General features: G+C 46.9%; 1 protein-coding gene across 1 annotated transcript in view; it reads left to right on the plus strand.

The window, feature by feature from the left end:
• The window catches only part of LOC308578054 (uncharacterized protein), a gene marked incomplete at its 5' end in the record, with an annotated part of 39,759 nt that overhangs the window by 2,836 nt on the left and 13,385 nt on the right, over positions 1-23,538 (plus strand). The window contains 4 exons of the mRNA XM_081178338.1: positions 15,552-15,631; positions 17,292-17,487; positions 20,275-20,415; positions 21,180-21,280. Coding sequence (XP_081034464.1) covers positions 15,552-15,631; positions 17,292-17,487; positions 20,275-20,415; positions 21,180-21,280 — 518 coding nt within the window. The remainder of the gene's footprint in view (positions 1-15,551; positions 15,632-17,291; positions 17,488-20,274; positions 20,416-21,179; positions 21,281-23,538) is intronic.

The following is a 23,538-nucleotide window of genomic DNA, read 5'->3' on the forward strand; positions in this document are numbered from 1 at the left end:
GGCGGGAGGAGGTTTCTCCACCCCACCGCCAGGCTTCAGAGCAGCCTTCCGAAGGCTGGCGGCGGGAGGAGGTCTCCACACCACCGCCAGCCTTCGGAGGAGGTCCGAGGGCAGTGGGGAAGACGCGCTGCGCTTCCCCGCTGTCCCGGAGATTTCCCTATGGGCTTTCGTCTTGCGAAGGAAGCCCATAGGGAAATTCGTTTTGCGAAGCGCCTCCAAAACGGAAAACCCTTTCGTCTAGCGGGTTTTCCGTCTTGCGAGGCATTCGTCTTGCGAGGCACCACTGTATATCATGGGAATTTGTGTTAAAAAATTTAGAATTTATGGAGGTGGGGAACGATTTCTATAATGGAATAAGGGTGATTTATACAGAGCAAAGAGCTAAATTGATTGTGAATAATGTAATAACAGAAGAAGTGAAGATATGGAAGGGTATAAGACAGGGTTGTCCTCTCTCGCCACTGTTATTCATAATTGTCAGGGTTGCTTCCAGATCCTAGCTCACAGAGGATCACGCTAGCCAGCGATCATTAATTAAAAGTCTTTATTGAGTTAGTTTCCATTCTCAAGCTGCTGCGTGCAACTCTACGTCTTATGCTTAGATCGGCGAAGCTTCGTCTGAATCTCCGCCCCTTGTGCACCAATTTAATATCCTATCCCTGCTCCACCTTTTCCGCCTGACTGTTCTTCTCTGGGTCCCTCTGCCCCCAGGGGTCTCTTCCTTCCGGGATTCCTCTGACGCGGACCCCCCGGACCCTCCTATCTCCTTGCGCCGGGCTTTAGGACCTGGCTCCCTCTCCGGGCTGCCTACTGCGCCACCTTCCTGTGCATTTGAACTTGGCGCGCGCGCCCAACCTTCCACCTTCCGTCTAACCGTCTCTTCGCTCCCCGATGGAGGTGTGGCCACTCCTGACTCATGCCCTCCCTCCTGTTGTGAGCTGCCAGCGCTTGATCCCTGGCTCCTTTCCTCTTCCCTACTCTCTGGCGGTGACGCTGGTCCTGATTTCCAACTGCTCTCCTCTGAGTCCCCTCTGGCTCTATCTCCCTGGGGTGTCCCCCTAGTCTCCCCCCTTGCCCTGGCCACTGGTGCTCCTTTCTGTGAATCTTCTGATTCACTGGAAAGACTCGGAGATCTCGGGTCGTCGTCATCACTCATCTTTTCTTCTGCTTCCTCCCCCTCGCTCTCTGTTTCCTCCCTTGCCCTTGCCTCTGCTCCAAGGTCGTCCCCGAAAACGTCCATGTCCGTCTCTCCCTCACTGCCTCCTGGCGGCGTTGCTCGTCCGGGACCTTCCAGCCACCTCTTGCGCCACTGCTCCTCTGGTCTATCGTCCCACCAATACGAGGGTTCCGAGGCAGATCCCGAGGGCGACCCCTCCGGGGAACGGGCATCTCGTATCGGGTCCTCGTCCGAGTCGAACCCCCGGAACGTGCTTGCAGAAAGTGTGGGAGTGAAAAGCCAGTCGTCGAAAAGGTCTGCTGGCATTGGTCTATGTGGGAAGAGGGCATGAAACTCGTCCTTGAGCAGAGGTTCGTCCAAGGCGTAGCCCGGCACCCAGCTGTTCGCACTGGCCGGGGTGCCCTCCTTGGCGAGAAGGTATTCTACTCCCTCTTCCCCCCACCTGGAGTCCAAAATCTCCGTGACTTCATTGATGCGCTCCTCCTGTGCCACTCCCGCGTGCCCGGTTCTTTCTCTGAGCGGACTCGGCGCCGTTCCGGGTTCCTGAAACCTGTGCGGTGCCTTGTAGGGAGTGAGCACCGATCTGTGGAACACCGGATGCATTCTGGAACCCTCCGGAAGCGCCAGCCTGAAAGCCACCGGGTTGACCTGCTCTTCGACTTGGTAGGGCCCCAGTTGCTTATGCCCTAGTTTCTTCTTGGCCAACGACCTGGTCGGCACTGCGTGGGCTGCTAACCAGACCCAGTCCCCGACATGGATCTCTTCGCCAACCCTTCTGTGTTTGTCCGCCTGCACCTTGTATGCGTGTTTGGCCAGCTCCAGGTGCCGCCGCAGCTGATCGTGGACCTCCTGCAACTCCGACGCGAACGCATCTGCTATCTGCGGCTCCCCCTCCACCATTCTTTCTAGTCCCGGGAAGGTTCTGGGATGCCTCCCGTTGTTGGCGAAGAACGGCGTGACCCCCGTGGACACGTGCTTCGTGTTGTTGTAGGCGAACCCGGCGAGAGGCAGGTAATCCACCCATGTCGCAGGCTGTTGATTCGCATAACATCTCAGGTACTGCTGCATGACGGCATTGGCCCGCTCCGCTTGTCCGTTGGTCTGCGGGTGTCTCGCCGACGCCAGGTTGATCTTGACGTTCAGGAAGCCCATCAGCTTTTGCCAGAAGTTCGAGATGAACTGTCGCCCTCGGTCGGACAGAATAGACCGCGGCAGACCGTGAACCTTGAACACGTGGTCTATGAACAGTTTGGCGGTTTGTTCCGCCGTGGCCACCTTCGCACACGGAATGAAATGTGCCATCTTGGAGAACAAGTCGACCACCACCAGCACAGCCGTCTTGCCCCTCGAGCTGGGCAGATCCGTGACAAAGTCCAGGGCCACTCTGTCCCATGGTTCGCACGGAGTTTGCAGCGGTTCCAGCAGTCCGGCCGGCGGTCTGTGTACTGGTTTGGCCCTCTGGCAGGTGTCACACCTCGCCACATAGTCCGCGACTTCCCCTCTCATTCCGGGCCACCAGAAGTCTCTGGCGACTAATTCCACCGTCTTCTCCTTGCCAAAGTGCCCGGCCGTGGGCGCGTCGTGCAGCTGCTGCAGTACCTTGGCGCGAAGTTCATCTCCCGGCACGTAGATGGCCCCTTTATGGAGGAGCAATCCATCTCGCAGTTGGAACTCGTCGGTCGCCGCCGTGCCCCTGTGCACCTCTGCCATTTTTGCTTGCGCGAAGGAGTCATCCTGCAACGCTCGTCGCACCGCCTCCAGGTCAACTGTCGCCGCAGCGCACGCCCACACTGTCGGTGCGAAGATGTGCATGGCGGCCGCTGGCGTTGCCTCCTCCAGATACTGTGGCTTACGGGAGAGAGCATCCGCCATGATGTTGGTGTCCCCCGGGACATACTCTATTCGGAAGTCGAAGTTCGCAAAGAACTCAGCCCAACGTATTTGCCTCTGGTTCAGGAACTGTGCCGTGCGCCAGTGCTCCAGATTCTTGTGGTCTGTGCAGACCTGCACCGTGTGCTTGGCTCCGATCAGGAAGTGCCTCCATGCTTTGAATGCTGCATGAATGGCTAGCAACTCCCTGTCCCAGATGGTGTAGTTCTGTTCGGACTTGCTGAGCTTCCTGGAGTAAAACGCTCCCGGCCTCCAAACCCCCTGCGGGTCCTTCTGCAGCAGGACTGCTCCGACGGCTCTGTCTGAGGCGTCTGTTTCAACCCTCATCGGCCTGCTGGGGTTGACATGAAGCAGCTGTTCTTCCGACGCGAAGAGACGCTTGAGTGCCTGAAATGACTGCTCTGCCTGCGCTGTCCAGATGAACTTCTTTTTCTTGGAGCTGAGCGTGTCCGTGATGGCCGCTGTCTGCATAGCAAAGCCTTTGATAAACTTGCGATAGAAGTTCGCGAAGCCGACAAACCGTTGGACCTCCTTCCGGTTGCGTGGGCTTTTCCAATCCAACACCGCTCGAACCTTGGCGCTGTCCATGGCGAGTCCCTTGTCAGACAACTTGTAGCCTAGGAAATCCACCTCCGTTACGTCGAATTGGCACTTCTCTAGCTTGGCATAAAGCCTATGCTGCTGTAGCCTGCTCAGCACTTCCCTGACGTGTCCGTCATGCTCCTGCTGCGATTCCGAAAAGATCAGGATGTCATCCAAGAAACAGACGCACGTCTTGTAGAGGAGCCCCGCCAACACGTGATGCATGAAAGCTTGAAAAACGTGGGAGCCATTTTGCAATCCAAAAGGCATAACTCTATATTCGTAGGTGCCCAGGGGCGTGAACATGGCTGTCTTCCACTCATCTCCTTCCCGCATGCGAATGAGGTTGTACGCCCCTCGCAGGTCCAACTTGGTGAACACGCTGCCCTTGCGTACCTTTGCGAGGAGGTCGTCGATTCGGGGCATGGGGAAGTCCGATGGCTTGGTCACACTGTTCAAAATGCGGTAGTCCACTACGAGTCTTTTCTGGGGCGTGTCTCGCTTTTTAACAAAGTATACCGGACTGCCCCCCGCTGCCTTGGACTCTCGGATGAAACCGCGCTCCAAATTATGATCTATGAACTCCTTGAGGTCCTGCAGTTCGTCCTCAGACATGGAGTACAGCTTCCCTTTGGGCAGCGCCGCCCCCGGCAGCAGGTCAATTTTGCAGTCATATGGTCTGTGGGGGGGTAGCCTGTCTGCCTCCTTCTCGCAGAACACCTCCAAAAATTCTGCGTACTTGTGGGGAACTGCTTGCAGCGTGCCGAGCTGCAGCTGTGACTCCTCCTCCTCCCCGTCCTGCCGGGGCACGATGCAGTGTTCAGCGCAAAAGGAAGAGCCGAAGGTTAGCTGCCTCTGGTACCAAGCCAGCGTCGGGCTGTGCTTGTCCAGCCAACTCATGCCCAATACAATGGGCGTGTCCGACAGTTGAGTGACGTTGAAGCTGATGACTTCCCTGTGATTCCCAAGTCGCATCACCATTGGTGGCGTTTGCTTCACCACTTGCCCCCCCAGCAGCTCCCTGCCATCCACCGTGACAACCTGCAGGGGCAGCGTGGCAGGCAGTAACTGTATAGCGTGCCTGTCGACAAAGTCTTGCCCTATGAAGTCCGCATTGCTTCCCGAGTCGATGGTGATTGGCACGTCTAGGGTGATCCCATTGGGCAGCTGGAGAGACGCGGTGAGCCTTACTACTGGTTTGGGCGGGAGGGGGTCCATGGGCTGTAAAATCTCTGGGGACTGCTTTACTGAGACGTCTGGCTGGGCCCCAGTGCCTCTTCCTCCAGCCAGACTGCGTCGTTTCCCTGCTGTGGTTCTCCTTGCTGCGTTGCTGCAGTTACCATTGCTGAGGCTGCAGTGTGCTTGTGGAGCCTCCGGGGACACTCTTTCGCCATATGACCTGGCTCCTCACAGATGTAACACTTCCTGTTCCCTCTAGGAGGCTTCGCTTTCACTGCTGCCGGTGCTAGGGCTCTGGCTGCTGACTGAGCCCTTGCACCTCCCACCTCCATAGGTTCCGTCCCTCCTCCGGGCGGAGGCGTGGATTGCGCACGCGCTGCTTCTCTGGGAAGGAAGGAGGAGCCCCTGGCTGGTTCGCGCCCTCCACGCCCTTCGTCCCTGCTCCACGGACGTTCTTCCAGCCGCACCCCCACCGCCAGCGCCCTCTGAACGATCTCCTGCGTGGTCCGGGGTCTCTCCCCCCTCGCAATTTCATCTTTAACCGAACTGTGCAATCCCTCCCAAAACAGGTCTCTTACAGGGGCCGAATCTCTGTCCCATTCCAGGGCACTGACCAAAGCGAAAAAGCGGGCATGGTACTGCCTTACGCTGGCTCTCCCTTGCCTTAGTCCATGCACCTCCTTCCGGGCAAGATCCACGTCAATGCTTGATAAAAAACACCCATCCATCGCTTTAATAAAGGCATCCGCATTTTGGAGCGCAGGATCCTTATCTCTCCACAAATTGCGCAGCCATGCTTTAGCATCTCCATGCAAATGTGACATGATGAACCCCACCTTCTCTTCTTCATCTCTAAAGTCTTTGTGCAGCAGTTGCAGTGCACACATTACATCTGCTCTAAAGTTGGGGTACTGTTGCAAATTCCCATCAAAGTGAGAGACCAGACCGCCTGTGCGTCTCCCCAACCCAATCCCCTCCGGTTTGGGTGTCTGTTGCCCTTGCTTCGTAAGCACTTCCAACCTGACCTGGAGATCCCTGTAGGCGGCAGCTGCGTCCTCCTCTCTCTTCCTGGATGCCAGAGCCTCGGCATTCAGTCGCGATACTGCTTCTCTGAGTTCTGCTATTTGCTGTTCGGCCGTCATATTGTCTGCCGTTCGTGAGCTCGTTAGTAGGCACCCGCTTTCTCTCCTCTCCGCGAGGCCGTGGATGCCCACAATTTAATGAGACGAAGCTTACTGTCAGGGTTGCTTCCAGATCCTAGCTCACAGAGGATCACGCTAGCCAGCGATCATTAATTAAAAGTCTTTATTGAGTTACAGTTTCCATTCTCAAGCTGCTGCGTGCAACTCTACGTCTTATGCTTAGATCGGCGAAGCTTCGTCTGAATCTCCGCCCCTTGTGCACCAATTTAATATCCTATCCCTGCTCCACCTTTTCCGCCTGACTGTTCTTCTCTGGGTCCCTCTGCCCCCAGGGGTCTCTTCCTTCCGGGATTCCTCTGACGCGGACCCCCCGGACCCTCCTATCTCCTTGCGCCGGGCTTTAGGACCTGGCTCCCTCTCCGGGCTGCCTACTGCGCCACCTTCCTGTGCATTTGAACTTGGCGCGCGCGCCCAACCTTCCACCTTCCGTCTAACCGTCTCTTCGCTCCCCGATGGAGGTGTGGCCACTCCTGACTCATGCCCTCCCTCCTGTTGTGAGCTGCCAGCGCTTGATCCCTGGCTCCTTTCCTCTTCCCTACTCTCTGGCGGTGACGCTGGTCCCGATTTCCAACTGCTCTCCTCTGAGTCCCCTCTGGCTCTATCTCCCTGGGGTGTCCCCCTAGTCTCCCCCCTTGCCCTGGCCACTGGTGCTCCTTTCTGTGAATCTTCTGATTCACTGGAAAGACTCGGAGATCTCGGGTCGTCGTCATCACTCATCTTTTCTTCTGCTTCCTCCCCCTCGCTCTCTGTTTCCTCCCTTGCCCTTGCCTCTGCTCCTGAACCCCTGACAATAATGGTTCTGGAAGTCCTCTTGAGTGCAATTAGACGAAATGAATTAATAAAAGGGGTGACAGTAGGTCAAAACGAATATAAAGTTAAAGCCTTTGCTGATGACCTGGTAATAACGATAGAAGATCCTTTAAAGAGTTTAAATGTGGAGATGGAATTTGGCAAGGTGGCCGGGTTTATATTAAATGTGGGAACCAGTTGACGGAAACCAGCCGTCATTTTGGGGTGCAAGGCAAAGAAAAAACACACACAAAGGCAAATGTCTCCATGGACGGAGGGCAAAAAAGCTCCTTCCTCTCTCTCCTCCGATTTTATTATCCTTTGTTCTCTCCAGCCGCATGGCAGCATTCCAATGTCTCACGTTACCTCATCCGGTCAAGCTTTAACCCACCCACAAACCATATAGGGTTACAGTGCCCAGAGGGGGGAACCTAACTCCTTATAGGGTCAATACATTCTAATACATTGTAAGCTCAGAGTGCTGGTCACCGAGGTCAGCAAGGCACCAGGTGGCACTACAAGCCTTTTCCATGACTTCCTGGCTCCCACATGCCCTCTTTCTTTATTTATTTAATCAGAGTCATATATGTCAGTACCAATACGGTTATATCGAGCGCGATAGGCGACTCTTGTGAGACCGGAAGCGGGCCGCGGACTGGAGAACCATGCAGTACATACAGAAATTAAAGAAGGAATACATTGTATACAGCAACACAAAATAATGCAAATAACTACTATAATGATCACTAAAATCAATAAATGTCGAAGCCAACTTCCATCCGGAAGCCAAGAATATAACCATGCCCATGGATCAACGGAAGGAGGGGGGGCAAACGGATTGTGGGCTACCATGGTTTCCATATGGTCAATTGTCGCAGATATGCTGACATTATTATCAGGAATAAACATGCAACAGTGAGAATGAACAAGCGCACAAACTCCTCCTTTTGAAGCTAAAATCACATCCAAAGTATAACGATTCTGTAAAACCACTTCTCTCATTGCAGACACCTCCTGGTTGAGTTCCTTCAAAGCTTTTATGGTATCATTGAATAATCCTTCAGTCCAATTTGCTAGTCGATGGAGGTCCCTATAGTTCATTGCTGCACCCACCGAGGGCAGCAAGGCCCGAGAGACCTGGGTACCGATATATTGATTTATGGGTGAATTTACCTCCCGACGATTTCGTAGTCTAAGAGAAGATGGTAACTTATCAACCTTATACAACAACGGAACCACGAGACCCAATGTACATGTGCCTGTGAGGTTTCGAGGAATGGCTTTGTATGCTTTTTCGCCACAAAGCAACCATAACTCTCTTTGGAGTAAATAGCTGATATTACTACTCTGTTGGGACCAATTAAAGGCTTCAGTAAATAAGGAACTGTGATGGGATGATTAGCTGCTTGTGCGTAAAATCGTGGTCCCTCAGAGTTTGTGCAACTCCACAAACCTCTGTGTGTGACAGAGCTCCTCAGACATGTCTGCCCTAGTCACTTGCAGATTCCGACAGTGGTTGTTTTCGGAAGCGCTTCCAGCATAGAAGCTCCTTAACGGAAACACGTCTTCTGGACTCACGACGTGACAGCTTCCGGCGAGGAATGGGTCTCCCTATGGGAGCTTCTGACACCTCCCCACTGTTCTCGCTGGACGTGTCCCTGAGCCCTCCCTCTTGCTCGCTTTCCCTCAGAGATCCTCCCCTTTCCCTGCTAGTTCCTGCTTTAGCTGCTGCGTCTCTCTCAGCATTCGTGAGACCTTCCTCCAGAGACCCATCTCTCCCCCTGCTGGTCCCTGCTTCCGCTGCTGAGTCCCTCCCAGCCTCCGTGAGCCCTCTCCCCACCTGTTCCTCCGATGGCAGTTCCCTGACAGGAACTGATATGAAATTGCTCATCTGTGGCATTTGCTAAGCCAGGGATAGAAGAATTCAGACTCCAATTTGCATGGTAGGTTTCTTTCCTAGTTTTTAGCCATGCACTGGTATCGCTTCTAAAGCACTGAGATTGGTCACTGTATGTTCCTGTAAGAGAACAAGAGCTATTAAACATGAATTTCAATGTATATTGACAGTTTGGATATATGCCCCATGATTCTTTCCCCTCTTTAATTTGAAAACAAATGGGGGCAGGCTCATGGAGGGTCAATTGTACTGGAGGCCAAAATGTTTGCTTAGGAGATATAATATCAGTAAATTGAAAAGATCCATTGACAGGCACGCCATGAAGCATTATGCCTGAATGACTGGCAAAGGGCGGCATGTGCATACATAACCAACATTTAGAAGCATGCAATAAACTGGTAAACTTAATCATATCTTGTACAAAAATATTATTCCTCCATATCTTATGATAATTTTCTCCCCTAAAAGTCTTATTCAACAATGCTGTTCTTATAGTTCGAGAGTGGCTGAGCCGTGGATACTGCCAGCCAGAGTAGGATTCAGGCGACAGCTGCTTGCCAGCCGATAAGGTGAAATATGGTGGCTGCAACTGGATTGTGTCGTCTGCTTCTCATCCTTGTATAATGATGCAGCAAAAGATGGCAAGGCAAATGGTTAGGAAGGCACTTCTGTAGTTGAAGGGACTCGCCATGGCCGCACGCATCGAGCTGGAACCCACAAAGGCTTGTCCTCGACGTCCACTGCCGCATACCCTCGTCCCCACGTGATCAGCGGAACAGGTCCATGCCACGCGGGATCAGACAAGCGTCGGTACACCACCAAGGGGCGGGGGAGTGCCTCCTCCTTCCTAAAATGCAATTCCGCGGGAGTATGGGTCCTATTATGTGGATATAAAAGATGGTTAAGTACAAAAAGAACTTGGTGAACAGCCGAAGGGATATCTGCCGTTGGTATGCTTCGGCCGCCAAGCTGTTTAAGCAATAGTGTTTTGAACGTCAGGTGTGCTCTTTCCACTATAGCTTGACCTGTGGAGTTAAAGGGTATGCCATGAGTTAATTTCACATTCCACAACATACAAAATTCCGAAAATGTTTTAGAAATATATGCTGGACCATTATCAGTTTTGATACGCGCAGGTTTACCCATGACTGAGAAACAGCGGATAGTGTGCTGAATGACATGCCGAGCTGTTTCCCCCCTCATGGGCGTAGCCCATATGAATCCAGAGTGGGTGTCCACCGTGAGGTGAACCTTGGAGAGTGGAGCCAACACAGGTGTGTGTGTGTGACATCCATCTGCCAACACGCCAATGCAGACGTGCCCCTAGGATTGACAGCATCAAAAGGAATGGCCAGCTGAGATTTAGAACAAGAAGCACATTGGGAAACTATATCCCTTGCTTGGGCCAAAGGAATAGAAAAATGCTTTGCCAATGCTTTCGCAGGAAGGTGAAAGGTGTTATGACCTAGTATAGGGTCAGAAAAGAGAGAAAAGGTAGAAATGTCCCTCAGAGCCACATCTGCTCTTGCATTGCCCTCTGCTAAATACCCTGGGTGTGATGTGTGGGAGCGAAGATGTGCAACATAATAAGATAACTCTCTGTGCTGAAGTAAGGCCTGCAGGCCAAGAAACAAGGAAAACAAGTCAGAATCCAAGGAAGGAGTTATATAAGATATTGGTAAACTAGCAAAAAGGCAATATACATACTGAGTATCCACAATAAGATTGAAAGGTTGAGTAGGAAAGGATTGATAGGCAAGAATCACAGCTGCTAGCTCAGCTCACTGGGCAGAAGACTGTGGAGGGGTATATAAACCTTTCCATTTCCCTCCCTCCTCCCATGTCACCACCCCCCTACTTCTTGTTCTATCCGTGAAGAGGGTTAGTGCAGAGGGGAGAGGTGTGAGAGACAAGGGGGTAGCCAAACATAGGTGACCTGTGTCAGAAATGTCAAACGGTCATCCTTTGGAGGGTTAAAAATGATGACACCTATAAAATCAGCTAAAGCAATTTGCACGTGAACGTCCTTTGATAACAATGTCTGATGTGGATTCAATTACTGAATAAATGTTCTTCGGTGGGGTATGTGGTAGATGTAACCATTCTATAATGCAGATAGTCTTCTTCTTGTTCCGCCTGAGCATATAAAATTCCTGTTGGCAACGATGTAGCAAATACGGCCAGGTGCAGCTCGTGTGCAGCACCTCTAGGTGGCGCATGTGGAAAGGTTTCAATGCTTCACCACAAAATGTTGACAAAGTGTAGGGGAGTTCCGCATGCCTTGAGGACAATCCACTGATAACGTTGCGAATCGTGATATACTGGCAATGTAAAAGCAAACTGTTCCTTGTCTGCTGGAGCCAGTGGGATGAAGATGGTTCAATGTGGCCGAAAGTCAATTGTTCAGAGATAAGCTGTTCAGTCTTTTAAAAATTTCTGTTGGGGAGTAGTCAAAGAGCTGCCCATTTTTCAAAAATCAATATAATAGAAGGGATCGAACTCACCGGGATCTTTTTTAAAGTTGTAGAGCGCTTTGCAATCCTTGCCGGACGTAGTGAGTCGATGATAACCACTGCTTGGATCAAAAATCCTCTCACAGTTTCTTTTAAAATCCTCTTAGTCTGCCTCAGACTGTTTGCTTCCAGTTGCTTCTTTTTTCCCTTTTAAAAACCTCAGCCGTATCCTTTTATTCTGCCTCAGAGAGGGCACCACTTGTGGGAACCAGTTGACGGAAACCAGCCGTCATTTTGGGGTGCAAGGCAAAGAAAAAAACACACACAAAGGCAAATGTCTCCATGGACGGAGGGCAAAAAAGCTCCTTCCTCTCTCTCCTCCGATTTTATTATCCTTTGTTCTCTCCAGCCGCATGGCTGCATTCCAATGTCTCACGTTACCTCATCCGGTCAAGCTTTAACCCACCCACAAACCATATAGGGTTACAGTGCCCAGAGGGGGGAACCTAACTCCTTATAGGGTCAATACATTCTAATACATTGTAAGCTCAGAGTGCTGGTCACCGAGGTCAGCAAGGCACCAGGTGGCACTACAAACCTTTTCCATGACTTCCTGGCTCCCACAATTAAATAAGAAAAAAACCAAAGTAATGATTAAGAATATGGACCAAAGTGCAATAGAAGTAATGCAACGAGAATCAGGGATTGAAGTGGCGAAGAAGGTAAAATATCTGGGAATATGGTTAACTCCAAGAAATATTGATTTATTTCAAAACAACTATATACCGGTGTGGAACAGAATCAAAAAAGTTTTGTAAGTTTGGGGAAGGATGAAACTTTCTTTTGGGGGTAGAATCTCAACGATCAAAATGAGTGTGCTTCCAAAGATGTTATTTTTGTTCCAAATGATTCCTATAATTAGGGGGACAACGACTTTCAAAGAGTGGCAAATTCAAGATATATCTGGCAGGGCAAAAAGCCAAGAATACAATGTAAGTTATTGACAGATGCAAAGGAAAGAGGAGGCTTTGCGCTGCCAGATTTGAAATTATATTATGAAGCGTCTTGTCTCTGCTGGTTAAGGGAATGGATAAAATTAAAAAACAATAAACTGTTAGAGTTAGAAGGATTTGATAATAGATTTGGGTGGCACGTGTATTTGTGGTTGGAGAAGAAGAAAAGTCACAAGGGTTTTGAGAATCACATTTTCAGGAGCTCCATAATAGAAATATGGGATAGGTATAAAAATATATCAGAACCCAAAGTTCCACACTGGTTGTCTCCATTAGAGGTTATGAGTGTAAAGAAAATCAATATGAGAGGGAATTGGATCACTTACGGAGAGCTAATAATTAAAGAAGGGGGGAAATGGAAAATGAAGCCATATGAACAAGTAAAAGAACATGTGTTTGATTGGTTGCATTATTTTCAGGTAAATGAAATGTTTAAAAAGGATTTAAAAGAGTGGATATACGGAAAAAGAATCGAAATTTCAAATAGAGATGATAAACAATGATTATAAGATATTGTCAAAAATGTATAAAATGTTGTTGGATTGGCAAACGATGGACGAGGAGGTAAAGTCGGTTATGATACATTGGGCCAGAGACTTTGGTTATAATATACAATTGGCTGACTGGGAAAAATATTATGAAAATGGAAAAAGGAAAATATTATGAAAATGGTATATAGATGGTACATAACACCGGTTAAGTTAGCAAAAATGTTCAAAACATGTAATAAGTGTTGGAAATGTAAAGAAAAAGAAGGATCTTTTTTCCATATGTGGTGGGAATGTAAGAAGGTAAAGGGTTTCTGGGAAATGATATATAATGAGTTGAAGAAGATGCTTAAATACACATTTGTAAGGAAACCAGAAGCCTTTTTGTTAGGAATAACTGGAAGAGAGATAAATAGAAAGGATTACAAACTTTTCCAATACGCAGTAACAGCGGCAAGAATATTAATGGCCCAAAAATGGAAACAAGAGGAGCTACCGACCCTTGAAGAGTGGAGAATGAAACTTATGGACTATGCAGAACTGGATAAACTGACTGGGAAGATTAGATATCAATGGGATCACAAGTTCATCGAGGACTCGGGAAAGTTTACAGATTATCGGAAAAGCATATGTGACGAACAGACAACGCTAGTGGGATTTAAAGAGGCTTTGTGAAAGTTAAAGATGTATTGTAAAAAAGAAATAGAACTGAAAGGATAATATTAAATGGCAATATAAATTTAGAGAATGCATAAAAATAGAAAATATGGATTGGTGGAAAAGCTTGTGGAAGTCCAAAAAGTTGAAATTTGTGAATACTGTTTGGGATGGCGAATTTGTAAATAGGAAAATTTAATAAAAATTATTATTATTATTTTAAAAAAGAACAATTTCAGGTTAAGAACAGACCTCCGGAACGAATTAAGTACTTAACCCAAGCTACCACTGTATAATATTTTTTTAGTTTTCACAAAAAACCAAATCATTAAATTAAATAATATTTTTTTAAAAAACAACTGTATACACAATCAATGTTAATCCCACATTATGGGATTATTTGACTTGCCTCCCCTGGTTCCTTTGTATTATCATCATTCATTATCATCACTGGAGAGCCAGTGTGGTGTAGTGGTTAAGAGCGGTAGACTCATAATCTGGGGAACCGGGTTCGCGTCTCCACTCCTCCACATGCAGCTGCTGGGTGACCTTGGGCCAGTCACACTTCTCTGACGTCTCTCAGCCCCACTCACCTCACAGAGTGTTTGTTGTGGGGAAGGAAGGGAAAGGAGAATGTTAGCCGCTTTGAGATTCCTTAAAGGGAGTGAAAGGCGGGATATCAAATCCAAACTCTTCTTCTTCTTCAATAAAATCATCATCACTAATTTAAGGTTATCAGATTTTTTTTCAATGAGTCCGGGGATACTTTTCAACTTAAATGGATTTTGTATGGGGACTGATTTGTAAATCCGGGGACTGTCCTTACTCCAGAGGAGGGCAACCAAAATGGTCAAAGGCCTGGAAACGATGCCTTATGAGGAACGGCTAAGTGAGCTGGGCATGTTTAGCCTGGAGAAGAGGAGGTTAAGGGGTGATATGATAGCCATGTTCAAATATAGAAAAGTATGTCACATAGAGGAGGGAGAAAGGTTGTTTTCTGCTGCTCCAGAGAAGCGGACACGGAGCAATGGATCCAAACTACAAGAAAGAAGATTCCACCTAAACATTAGGAAGAACTTCCTGACAGTAAGAGCTGTTTGACAGTGGAATTTGCTGCCAAGGAGTGTGGTGGAGTCTCCTACTTTGGAGGTCTTTAAGCAGAGGCTTGACAACCATATGTCAGGAGTGCTCTGATGGTGTTTCCTGCTTGGCAGGGGGTTGGACTCGATGGCCCTTGTGGTCTATTCCAGCTGTATGATTCTATGATTCTACTTTAAATTTAACCATTACAGGTGGGGTTTTTTAAAAAAAATAATCCTGCTAATGTATTAACCTGTGTGCAGTGCTTTTGTCAATATGCAATAAACGTTTCCCATTCTTTTTTATATTAAAACTGGAGGCATTTTTTCAGCTGCAATGGGCCTCCGGTGTCCTGTTAGTACCATTAGTTGGTACCATTTCTCGTACAGTTGATATTCCTTGCATAGATAGATTAGATAGATGATAGATAGTTAGATTAGATTAGATTAGATTAGATAGATAGATTAGGTAGGTAGATTAGATAGATACATATATAAGAAAGGTTGGTAGATGGATAGATAGATTAGTTAGATTGATTGATTGAGTAGGTAGATAGATTCAGGCATGGCCAAACCTGGCCCTCCAGCTGTTTTGGGACTACAACTCACATTGTCCCTGACCACTGGTCCTGTTAGGTAGGGATGATGGGGGTTGGAGGGCCAAGTTGGGCCACACCTGGATTAGATGGTAGGTAGGTAGATAGATTTGATAGATAGGGTAGGTAGATAGATAGATAGATAGATAGATAAGATAGGTAGGCAAGTAGATAGATAATAAGATAAAGTCGGTAGATCGATAAGGTAGGAAGGTAGGTAGGAGGCAGCCTAGGTCAAAGTTGACCCACTTATTTAAAAGTAACCATGCTGTTATACAGTGGTACCTCTGGATGCGAACGGGATCCGTTCCGGGGCCCCGTTCGCATCCTGAAGCGAACATGCTCGGGTCACAATTTGCTGCTTCCGTAGATGCGTGTGGCATCATTTTGAGTGTCTGCACGTGCGCAAGCTGCAGAACCCGGAAGTAACGGGCTCTGTTACTTCTAGGTCGCCACGGAGCACAACCCGAAAATGCTTAACCCGCAGCTACTTCAACCTGAGGTATGACTGTATTAGTAACAAAAATCTATTATCTTAAATATTTTCAGGCGGTGACCCTGGACCCCAACTTCCTGGATGCTTACATTAATCTGGGGAACGTCTTGAAGGAGGCGTGTATATTTGACAGGTAAGCAAATAGGCATAGAGCTTATATTCTCTTTTTTATATAAATGTTTTTTATTGGTTTTGCGTATAATCACATTACGTCTTATATTCTCAGTTTAGTGGTTGCACCCATACCCAAACTAACTCCCATTGTTGCCTAGAGGGTTGATTTTATTTAAAGCAAATTGATTTAAATCCCAAATCCATAAGACTTGATTTAAATCCCCCTTTTACCGGAAGGTTCAGCCTTGCTGGCATCCTCTTAATATTGACAATCGGAGGCAGGTTTCCTTTTTGGAATCCTAACTTCAGAGTCTTTTCTACAGTTATATCAAAATGATTTGGTTCTGCTATATACAGCCCGATTGTGACGAAATGATGGTGAGTTTTAATAAGTGAACACTTTTTATTTGAACAACTTTTCTGCTGCACTTGATTGGAAGGAGAAAAGAAACATTTCCTTCATAACAATTTAAGCAATTTATTTCACTAAAACAGTAACATGGTAGCATATGTATCCATGTTGCTTAACTGATGTGCTGAAACATTTTTTCCCCAAGAAAAACTTGGACTGAGTTTTCGCACACATGAAAAACTTAAAACAAATAATTCTTCCCCGAATTATTTATTTATTTATTAATTTCTACCCCGCTCTCACTGGCCAGGGCCGGGCTCAGGGCGGCTAACACCAAATATAAATTACAATAAAATAGAATAGAAAAAAACCCCAGTTAATTAAAATACAGCCTCATCAAGACTACAAAGGGAGGAAACATCAGCTATTCACCCAAGCCAGCTATCCATGCTGGTGCTACATGGGCCAGCAAAAAAGCCACGGGAAAATTTATATACCAAATCCCATATAGGGTGTCAGAGTGAGTCTAAGCATAGAGCGAGTTAAAATAATCAAGCCTGGAGGTGACCATCGCATGGATCACTGGCCAGATCAGGGCGAGAAAGGTAAGGAACCAATTCCTTAATACGGCGGAGGTGGAAAAATGCCACCTTTGCTGTGGCTGCAACCTGTGCCTCCATGGAAAGAGAGGCATCGAAGGTTACACCCAAGCTCTTGACAGAAGGCTCTGGCACTAATTGCGCCCCCACAAGAGATGGGAGTTGGCCCCCCAACCCCATGTTGTCCTGACCCAGCCAGAGGACCTCTGTCTTCGAAGGATTTAACTTCAACTGGCTCCCACGCAGCCACCCAGCCACGGCTTCCAAGCATCTGGTCAGTGTGTCTGGGGCCGAGTCCATTGACAGATAAAGTTGGGTGTCATCAGCATATTGACGACAACTCAGCCCTAAACTCCGGACAATCTGGGCAAGGGGGCGCATAAAGATATTGAAAAGCATCTGGGAAAGGATTGTGCCCTGCGGCACTCCACACAACAAGGAGTGCCGCAGCGACAACTCCCTCCCTAGCGCCACCCTCTGTCCCCGACCTGAGATAAAGGAGCACAGCCATTGTCTGACTGTGCCCTGAATCCCCACGTTGGCAAGGCGGTGGTCCAAAAGTTTGTGATCGACCATGTCGAAGGCCGCTAACAAATCTAAAAGAATCAGCAGTCCCGGCCCGCCTCGATCCTCTTAATCGTCCTCCCAAAGCATTTTATTTTTTAAAAAACAGATTTTTATCCACCCTGGTGACAATGAAACTGAACCAGTCCTTGATCTCATTTCAGAGCCGTTGCAGCCTACCTACGGGCCCTGAGCCTGAGTCCCAACCACGCTGTTGTCCACGGCAACCTGGCATGTGTGTATTACGAACAGGGGCTGATCGATCTGGCAATCGATACCTACAAGAGGGCCATTGAGCTCCAGCCCCACTTCCCTGACGCCTACTGCAACCTGGCCAACGCGCTGAAAGAGAAAGGCAGCGTAAGAAACTGGTCCCTTTTGCCTTGGGGTGGGGGGAACATCTATATAAAAGATGTTTTATAGATGGTACTTAACACCTGCCAAAATAGCTAAAATGTATAAAACAAAAAAACTGTGCTGGAGGTGCAGTAAAGAAGAAGGGACACTTATACATTTCTGGTGGGCCTGTGAAAAAAAAATACAGAAACTTTCCTATTAGGCAGTGGTGTCCAAACTTTTTTCAAAGAGGGCCAGATTTGATGAAGTGAAGGGCCATAAGGGCCGACCAAAGTTGTTTACTTTTTTTAAGGATTGAAGTTGTTGAGCTCTTTTCTTAGGGTTTAAATTGTTGAACTTTTTTTAGGATTGAAGTTGTTTAGCTTTTTCTTAGGCTTTTACCCCATGCTGAATTGGCCAGATTAACAGAGACAATTAGGGCACAACCCAGACAAGAATTCCAAAAGGAATGGGGAAAATGCAGAGAATACTTTACCAAACAGTGCCCCAAAATATACACTTGGACTTGTTTCAATTAATTTCTACAGGAGACTTTGTGGTTTAAGTCATAATTAGGAAAAATTGTAATAATCCCATACAAAAGAAATAGTATACAAGAGGTAAATAAGGCGGCCATTTAACAGAATAAAGTCTTTTATTTTTATGTTATGTTTTCTTTGTGTAAGGGGATAGGAGTTTAATTTTGATAATTAGTCAATGGTGGTGGGTCTGTTTGTATGTATGAGTTGTTGTGGACTATGTTATAAATAAAATAAAAATTAAAAAAAGAAAATGAAACCGGTCCCTTTTGCTTTCTGTATGTCAGAGGGTTTGCTGAAAAAAGCCTTCCGGATGATGGTGACCTCGAAATTGGGCTCTTTGGGGGGGGGATTTGGGGTACAGAACCTAGAAGAAGTCCTCTTTTATTTTTTCCTTTGTCATATCGTCACATACAACTTTGCTCATACCAAGCGTCGACTCCCCTCCCCCCTCCCCCGCTCCCACTCCCTGGCTTTCTTAAGCAGTCACGATCCTCTTAGCATTTCTATATCACCCTTTAAAAATTGTCCAGTAGCACCTGATGATGATGATAATAATAATAATAATAATAATAATAATAATAATAATAATAATAATAAAAATAAAATTTATACCCCGCCTATCTGGCTGGGTTTCCCCAGCCACTCTTGGCGACAAAATATTAAAATACAATAGTCCATCAAACATTAAAAGCTTCCCTAAACAGGGCTTGCTAAACTTGGCTTCTTCTTGGTATAATTTTTTGTATGCAGGTCCACTTCTTCAGATACAAAAGCTTCTACCAAGACCAAACTGAGTTGGTCTGCAATGTGCTACTGGACAATTTATATATTTTTTATATATTTCAACTGCGTTAGACCACCACAGCTGCCTACCTGAACATATATCGCCCTATTTACCTTCTTACTCTACTTAAAACAATTTACTTTAGCATTTGTAAATCACTTTCAAAAATTAGCCTCTGTTTTTTTTAATAACAGTATATTTAAAGATCTTTTTCAATTCTTTGTAAATCATATCCCAGTAGACTTTGACTTTAGTGCACATCCACCACCTATGGACGAAATTCCCTTCCTTCTCCTTGCATTTCTAGCGTGCCTTATCTTGAGTTATATATATTTTAGCAAGTTTAGTCGGCGTCAAATACCACCTATACGTCACCTTCATTAAATTTTTAATTAGTGCTGTACATTCAATAAATTGTTTTTGCCCATAATCTTTCCCACTTATCTAATTCAATGTTATGACCAAAATCTTGAGCCCATTTAATCATAACCGACTTAACTTCTTCATCCTTTGTATGCCATTCTTATACGTTTTTGGCAATGATTTTCTTTTACTATCTAGCAACTCTGTCTCTTAATTTTGATTTAGTATGACCAAAACCATTTCCCTTACTGTCTTCCTTAAATACATCTTGCAAAAGACGGTAAGTGTGCGGGAAAGAGAGTTTGAATCGGATTAGTCTGCTCTTGTATTTATGTTCCCCTAAACCAAGCATGTCCAAAGTCCACTTTGGGGGCCTTCCACCCATCTCTCCTAGATCTCAAAATGCATTGGTTTTGTCATATTTCCTGCTATCCTGCCAAAGAATTTAAATTTTCCCAATGTTCTTTTAGACCAGGCATGTCCAAAGTCCAGTTCAGGGGCCTAATCTGGCCCTCTGGTCGATTTAATCCGGCCCTCGTGGCGGTTTATTTACTAGGGCAAAACTTCCCCCCAAAAAGCTCAAGAACTTTAATCCTAAAAAAAGGTCAGCACCTCTGGGGTCAAATCCTTAAAAAAGGCTCAACAATTGTGGGGTTTTACTGTTAATATGCTTCTTCTTAATTGCATTTCACTATTAATATACTTCTTAATTGTATTTCAGTTCAACAATGACTTTGATAAAATACATCTTTTGTGACGTGCAGAAGGCTTGAGTTACCTATGAGGTGCAACAGTTACCATATAGCATATATTCAATATAAAAAACAGCAACAATTGGTTGTTGACAAAGGACAGCTGGCATATATATATAAAAGATATTAACTGATATGCATGCCATTCCAGATATAGCTATATAATCTCTACTGTTGGTAAGAGAAGAACTTTGGAGCAGGCATTTTCAAAAAAAGAGTTTTTTATGAACCGCTCTAATACCAAGTTACCGTCAGGAGCTGAGGGGCCGTATCAAACCTCAATCCAGCCATCACATCACAGAGCAGCCTTTTGGGCTCCTGTGAAAGACATACTAATATTCGTGTAAAAACTCTGTTTTGTGTTTCGAAGGTTGCCGAAGCCGAGGAATGCTACAATACAGCTCTCTGTTTATGTCCGACTCACGCGGATTCTCTTAATAACCTGGCGAACATCAAGCGAGAACAAGGGAATATCGAGAAGGCTGTCCGCCTCTACCGGAAAGCTCTTGAGGTACGTGCGTGGAGAATTACAACAATTAAATTGACATATAAGGGTTAGGCATGCGTACCCTGGACTCCTAGTCTGGGTCTTTTTAAAAATCGCCGATCAAATTTTTCTTGATCAATAACGGAAATAATGGTGAAGAAGTGAAAGTGAAGTAGCATTTTGAGGCTCGACAAAGCATGGTCCGATAAGTCCCTTTTGGAAGGAAGAGGGTCTGTCCCCCTTTTTATATTCCTAGGCCTCCTGGAATGACCAAAAATCTGCTTTTTCATCAGAAGAACAATGCAAGGTGTTAAGGAACGGTACAGAAATTGAAATAAAAGCTGGGCACATGCTGTTCTCTGTGTCGGCTGAGCTTGACCCCTGACAGTCTTATTTTCTAACAGTATTTCCTATGCGTATGAAAAAGGCAGTTCATAGGCCCATTATTATTATTATTATTATTATTATTATTATTATTATTATTATTATTATCATTACCACAAATCATTCCAAACGGTGATTTATTTTGCAGCCAGCCCCTGCCACATTTGAGCATCAAAGAGGGGCTCTTTAAAATACGGCATTGGTCATTTGACAGTCTGATCTCCCAACAGTATTTCCTATGCATGCTAAAAAGGCAGTCCATAGGTTCCTCCTCCTCCTTAATTTTTGCAAGTCAATCCAAATGAGGATTTATTTCACGCCCACAACCTTTGAGCCTCAAAGAGCAGCCTCCGTCTCTTTAGAATGCTTCTCAGGGAAACTAAGAGTGAGCTTCTTCCCCGCAGGTCTTCCCGGAGTTTGCAGCTGCGCATTCAAATTTAGCCAGTGTTTTGCAACAGCAGGGGAAGCTCCAGGAGGCCCTCATGCACTACAAGGAGGCCATCAGGTGAGCTTCCAAAGCCATGGGGAAAATAGATTGAAAGAGCTCCTCCTTACTGTATTTTAATCTTTTGCTGGAAGCCGCCCAGAGTGGCTGGGTATAAATAATAAATTATTGTTGCTGTTGTTAATAATTATTATTACTCCTCTTGTGGATAAAGCACTTTCTCTTTTTCTTTTAGGTTTTTTTATTTTTTATTTTTTATTTTTATTTTTATTTTATTTTTTGTCCCTTGAAGGACAGCCAAATTTAAATAACAATCTAACACACAGTTGCGAGGCATTTGCGAGCTTTTTTGCGGAGAAGGTCCTGTTGCTCCGCCATGACCTCCCTGCCAATTTGGATACAATAAAGGAACTGGAGGCCCCTCGACTGTCCTCGGGTCCAGTATTGGACCACTTTGACCGGATATCCCCAGCCGATGTGGACAGACTCCTCCGAGCTGGAAAGCCCACCACCTGTCCTCTTGACCCGTGCCCGTCCTGGCTGATTAGAGCGTGTCCAGACGAGGTGCGGGCCCCCCTGGGGGATATCATCAATTTGTCCCTTGGCACTGGGATATTCCCAGGGGAACTGAAGGAGGCAGTGGTGTGTCTGCTCTTAAAGAAAACATCATTAGATCCTTTAGATCTATCCAATTACCGCCCGGTTTCGAATCTTCCATTCCTGGGTAAGGTGATTGAGAGAGCGGTTGCTGAACAGCTTGGTAGGTTTCTGGATGAAACATCTGCTCTCGATCCATTCCAGTCCGGCTTCCGCGCTGGTCATGGGACCGAGACGGCTCTGGTCGCCCTAACAGATGATCTCCGCAGGCAGCTGGATCGAGGCGGGTCGGGGCTGCTGATTCTTCTAGACCTGTCAGCAGCCTTCGACATGGTCGATCACGAACTTCTGGACCACCGCCTTGCCGACGTGGGGATCCAGGGCACAGTCCTTCAATGGCTGCGCTCGTTTCTCTCCGGTCGGGGACAGAGGGTGGCGCTTGGGGGGGAATTGTCATCGCGCCACTCCTTGGTGTGTGGAGTGCCTCAGAGTGCGATACTCTCCCCGATGCTTTTTAACATCTTTATGCGCCCCCTCGCCCAGCTTGTCCGGAGTTTTGGGCTGGGTTGCCATCAGTATGCCGATGACACCCAACTCTATCTGTTGATGGATGGCCATCCTTACTCGGCCCCAGATACACTGACCAGATGTCTGGAAGCTGTGGCTGGATGGTTACGTGGGAGCCGGTTGAAGTTAAATCCTTCGAAGACAGAGGTCCTCTGGCTGGGACGGAGCGATATGGGATTGAGGGGGCAACTCCCATCTCTTGCATGGGTGCAATTAGTGCCAGCATCGTCCGTTAAGAGTTTGGGTGTAATCTTCGACACCTCCCTTTCCATGGAGGCGCAGATTACAGCTATAACAAAGGCGGCATTTTTTCATCTCCGCCAAGCTAAGCAGTTGGCTCCTTATCTCTCTCACCCTGACCTAGCCACTGTGATCCACGCGACGGTCACCTCCAGACTGGATTATTGTAACTCGCTCTACGTGGGGCTGCCCTTGAGACTGACCCAGAAACTCCAGCGGGTGCAGAATGCCGCGGCGAGACTCCTTACGGGGTCTTCGCTGCGAGATCATATCCATCCGGTGCTGTACCAGCTGCACTGGCTCCCGGTGGAGTACAGGATCAGGTTTAAGGTGCTGGTTTTAACCTTTAAAGCCCTATACGGCCTAGGACCCTCGTACCTATGGGACTGCCTCTCCTGGTATGTCCCACAGAGAAATTTACGGTCTGCAAATAAAAACACCCTAAAGATCCCAGGTCACAGAGAGGTTAGGTTGGCCTCAACTAGAGCCAGGGCCTTCTCGGCTGCGGCTCCAATCTGGTGGAACGCTCTGTCACAAGAGACTAGGGCCCTGTGGGACCTGACATCCTTCCGTAGGGCCTGCAAGACAGAGCTGTTCCACCAGGCCTTTGGTCAGGGCGCAGACTGACTCCCTCCTCTGGCAACCTGCACAGAATTTTGCTTGATGGTTGCCATTAATTTGATTTTAATTTGATTTAATTAATTTTATAATGAATGTTTTAAAATGTTGGACTATTTTGATTGTTGTTAGCCGCCCTGAGCCCGGCTTCGGCTGGGGAGGGCAGGATATAAATAAAAATTATTATTATTATTATTATTATTATTATTATTATTATTATTATTATTATTATTATTCAGTTTTTTATTTTATCATTTTATTTCCATACACTCCAAACATTTTCAATATATACAATA

Source organism: Podarcis bocagei (genome assembly GCF_964188305.1).
Source record: "Podarcis bocagei genome assembly, chromosome: W".
NCBI classification, from domain to species: domain Eukaryota; kingdom Metazoa; phylum Chordata; class Lepidosauria; order Squamata; family Lacertidae; genus Podarcis; species Podarcis bocagei.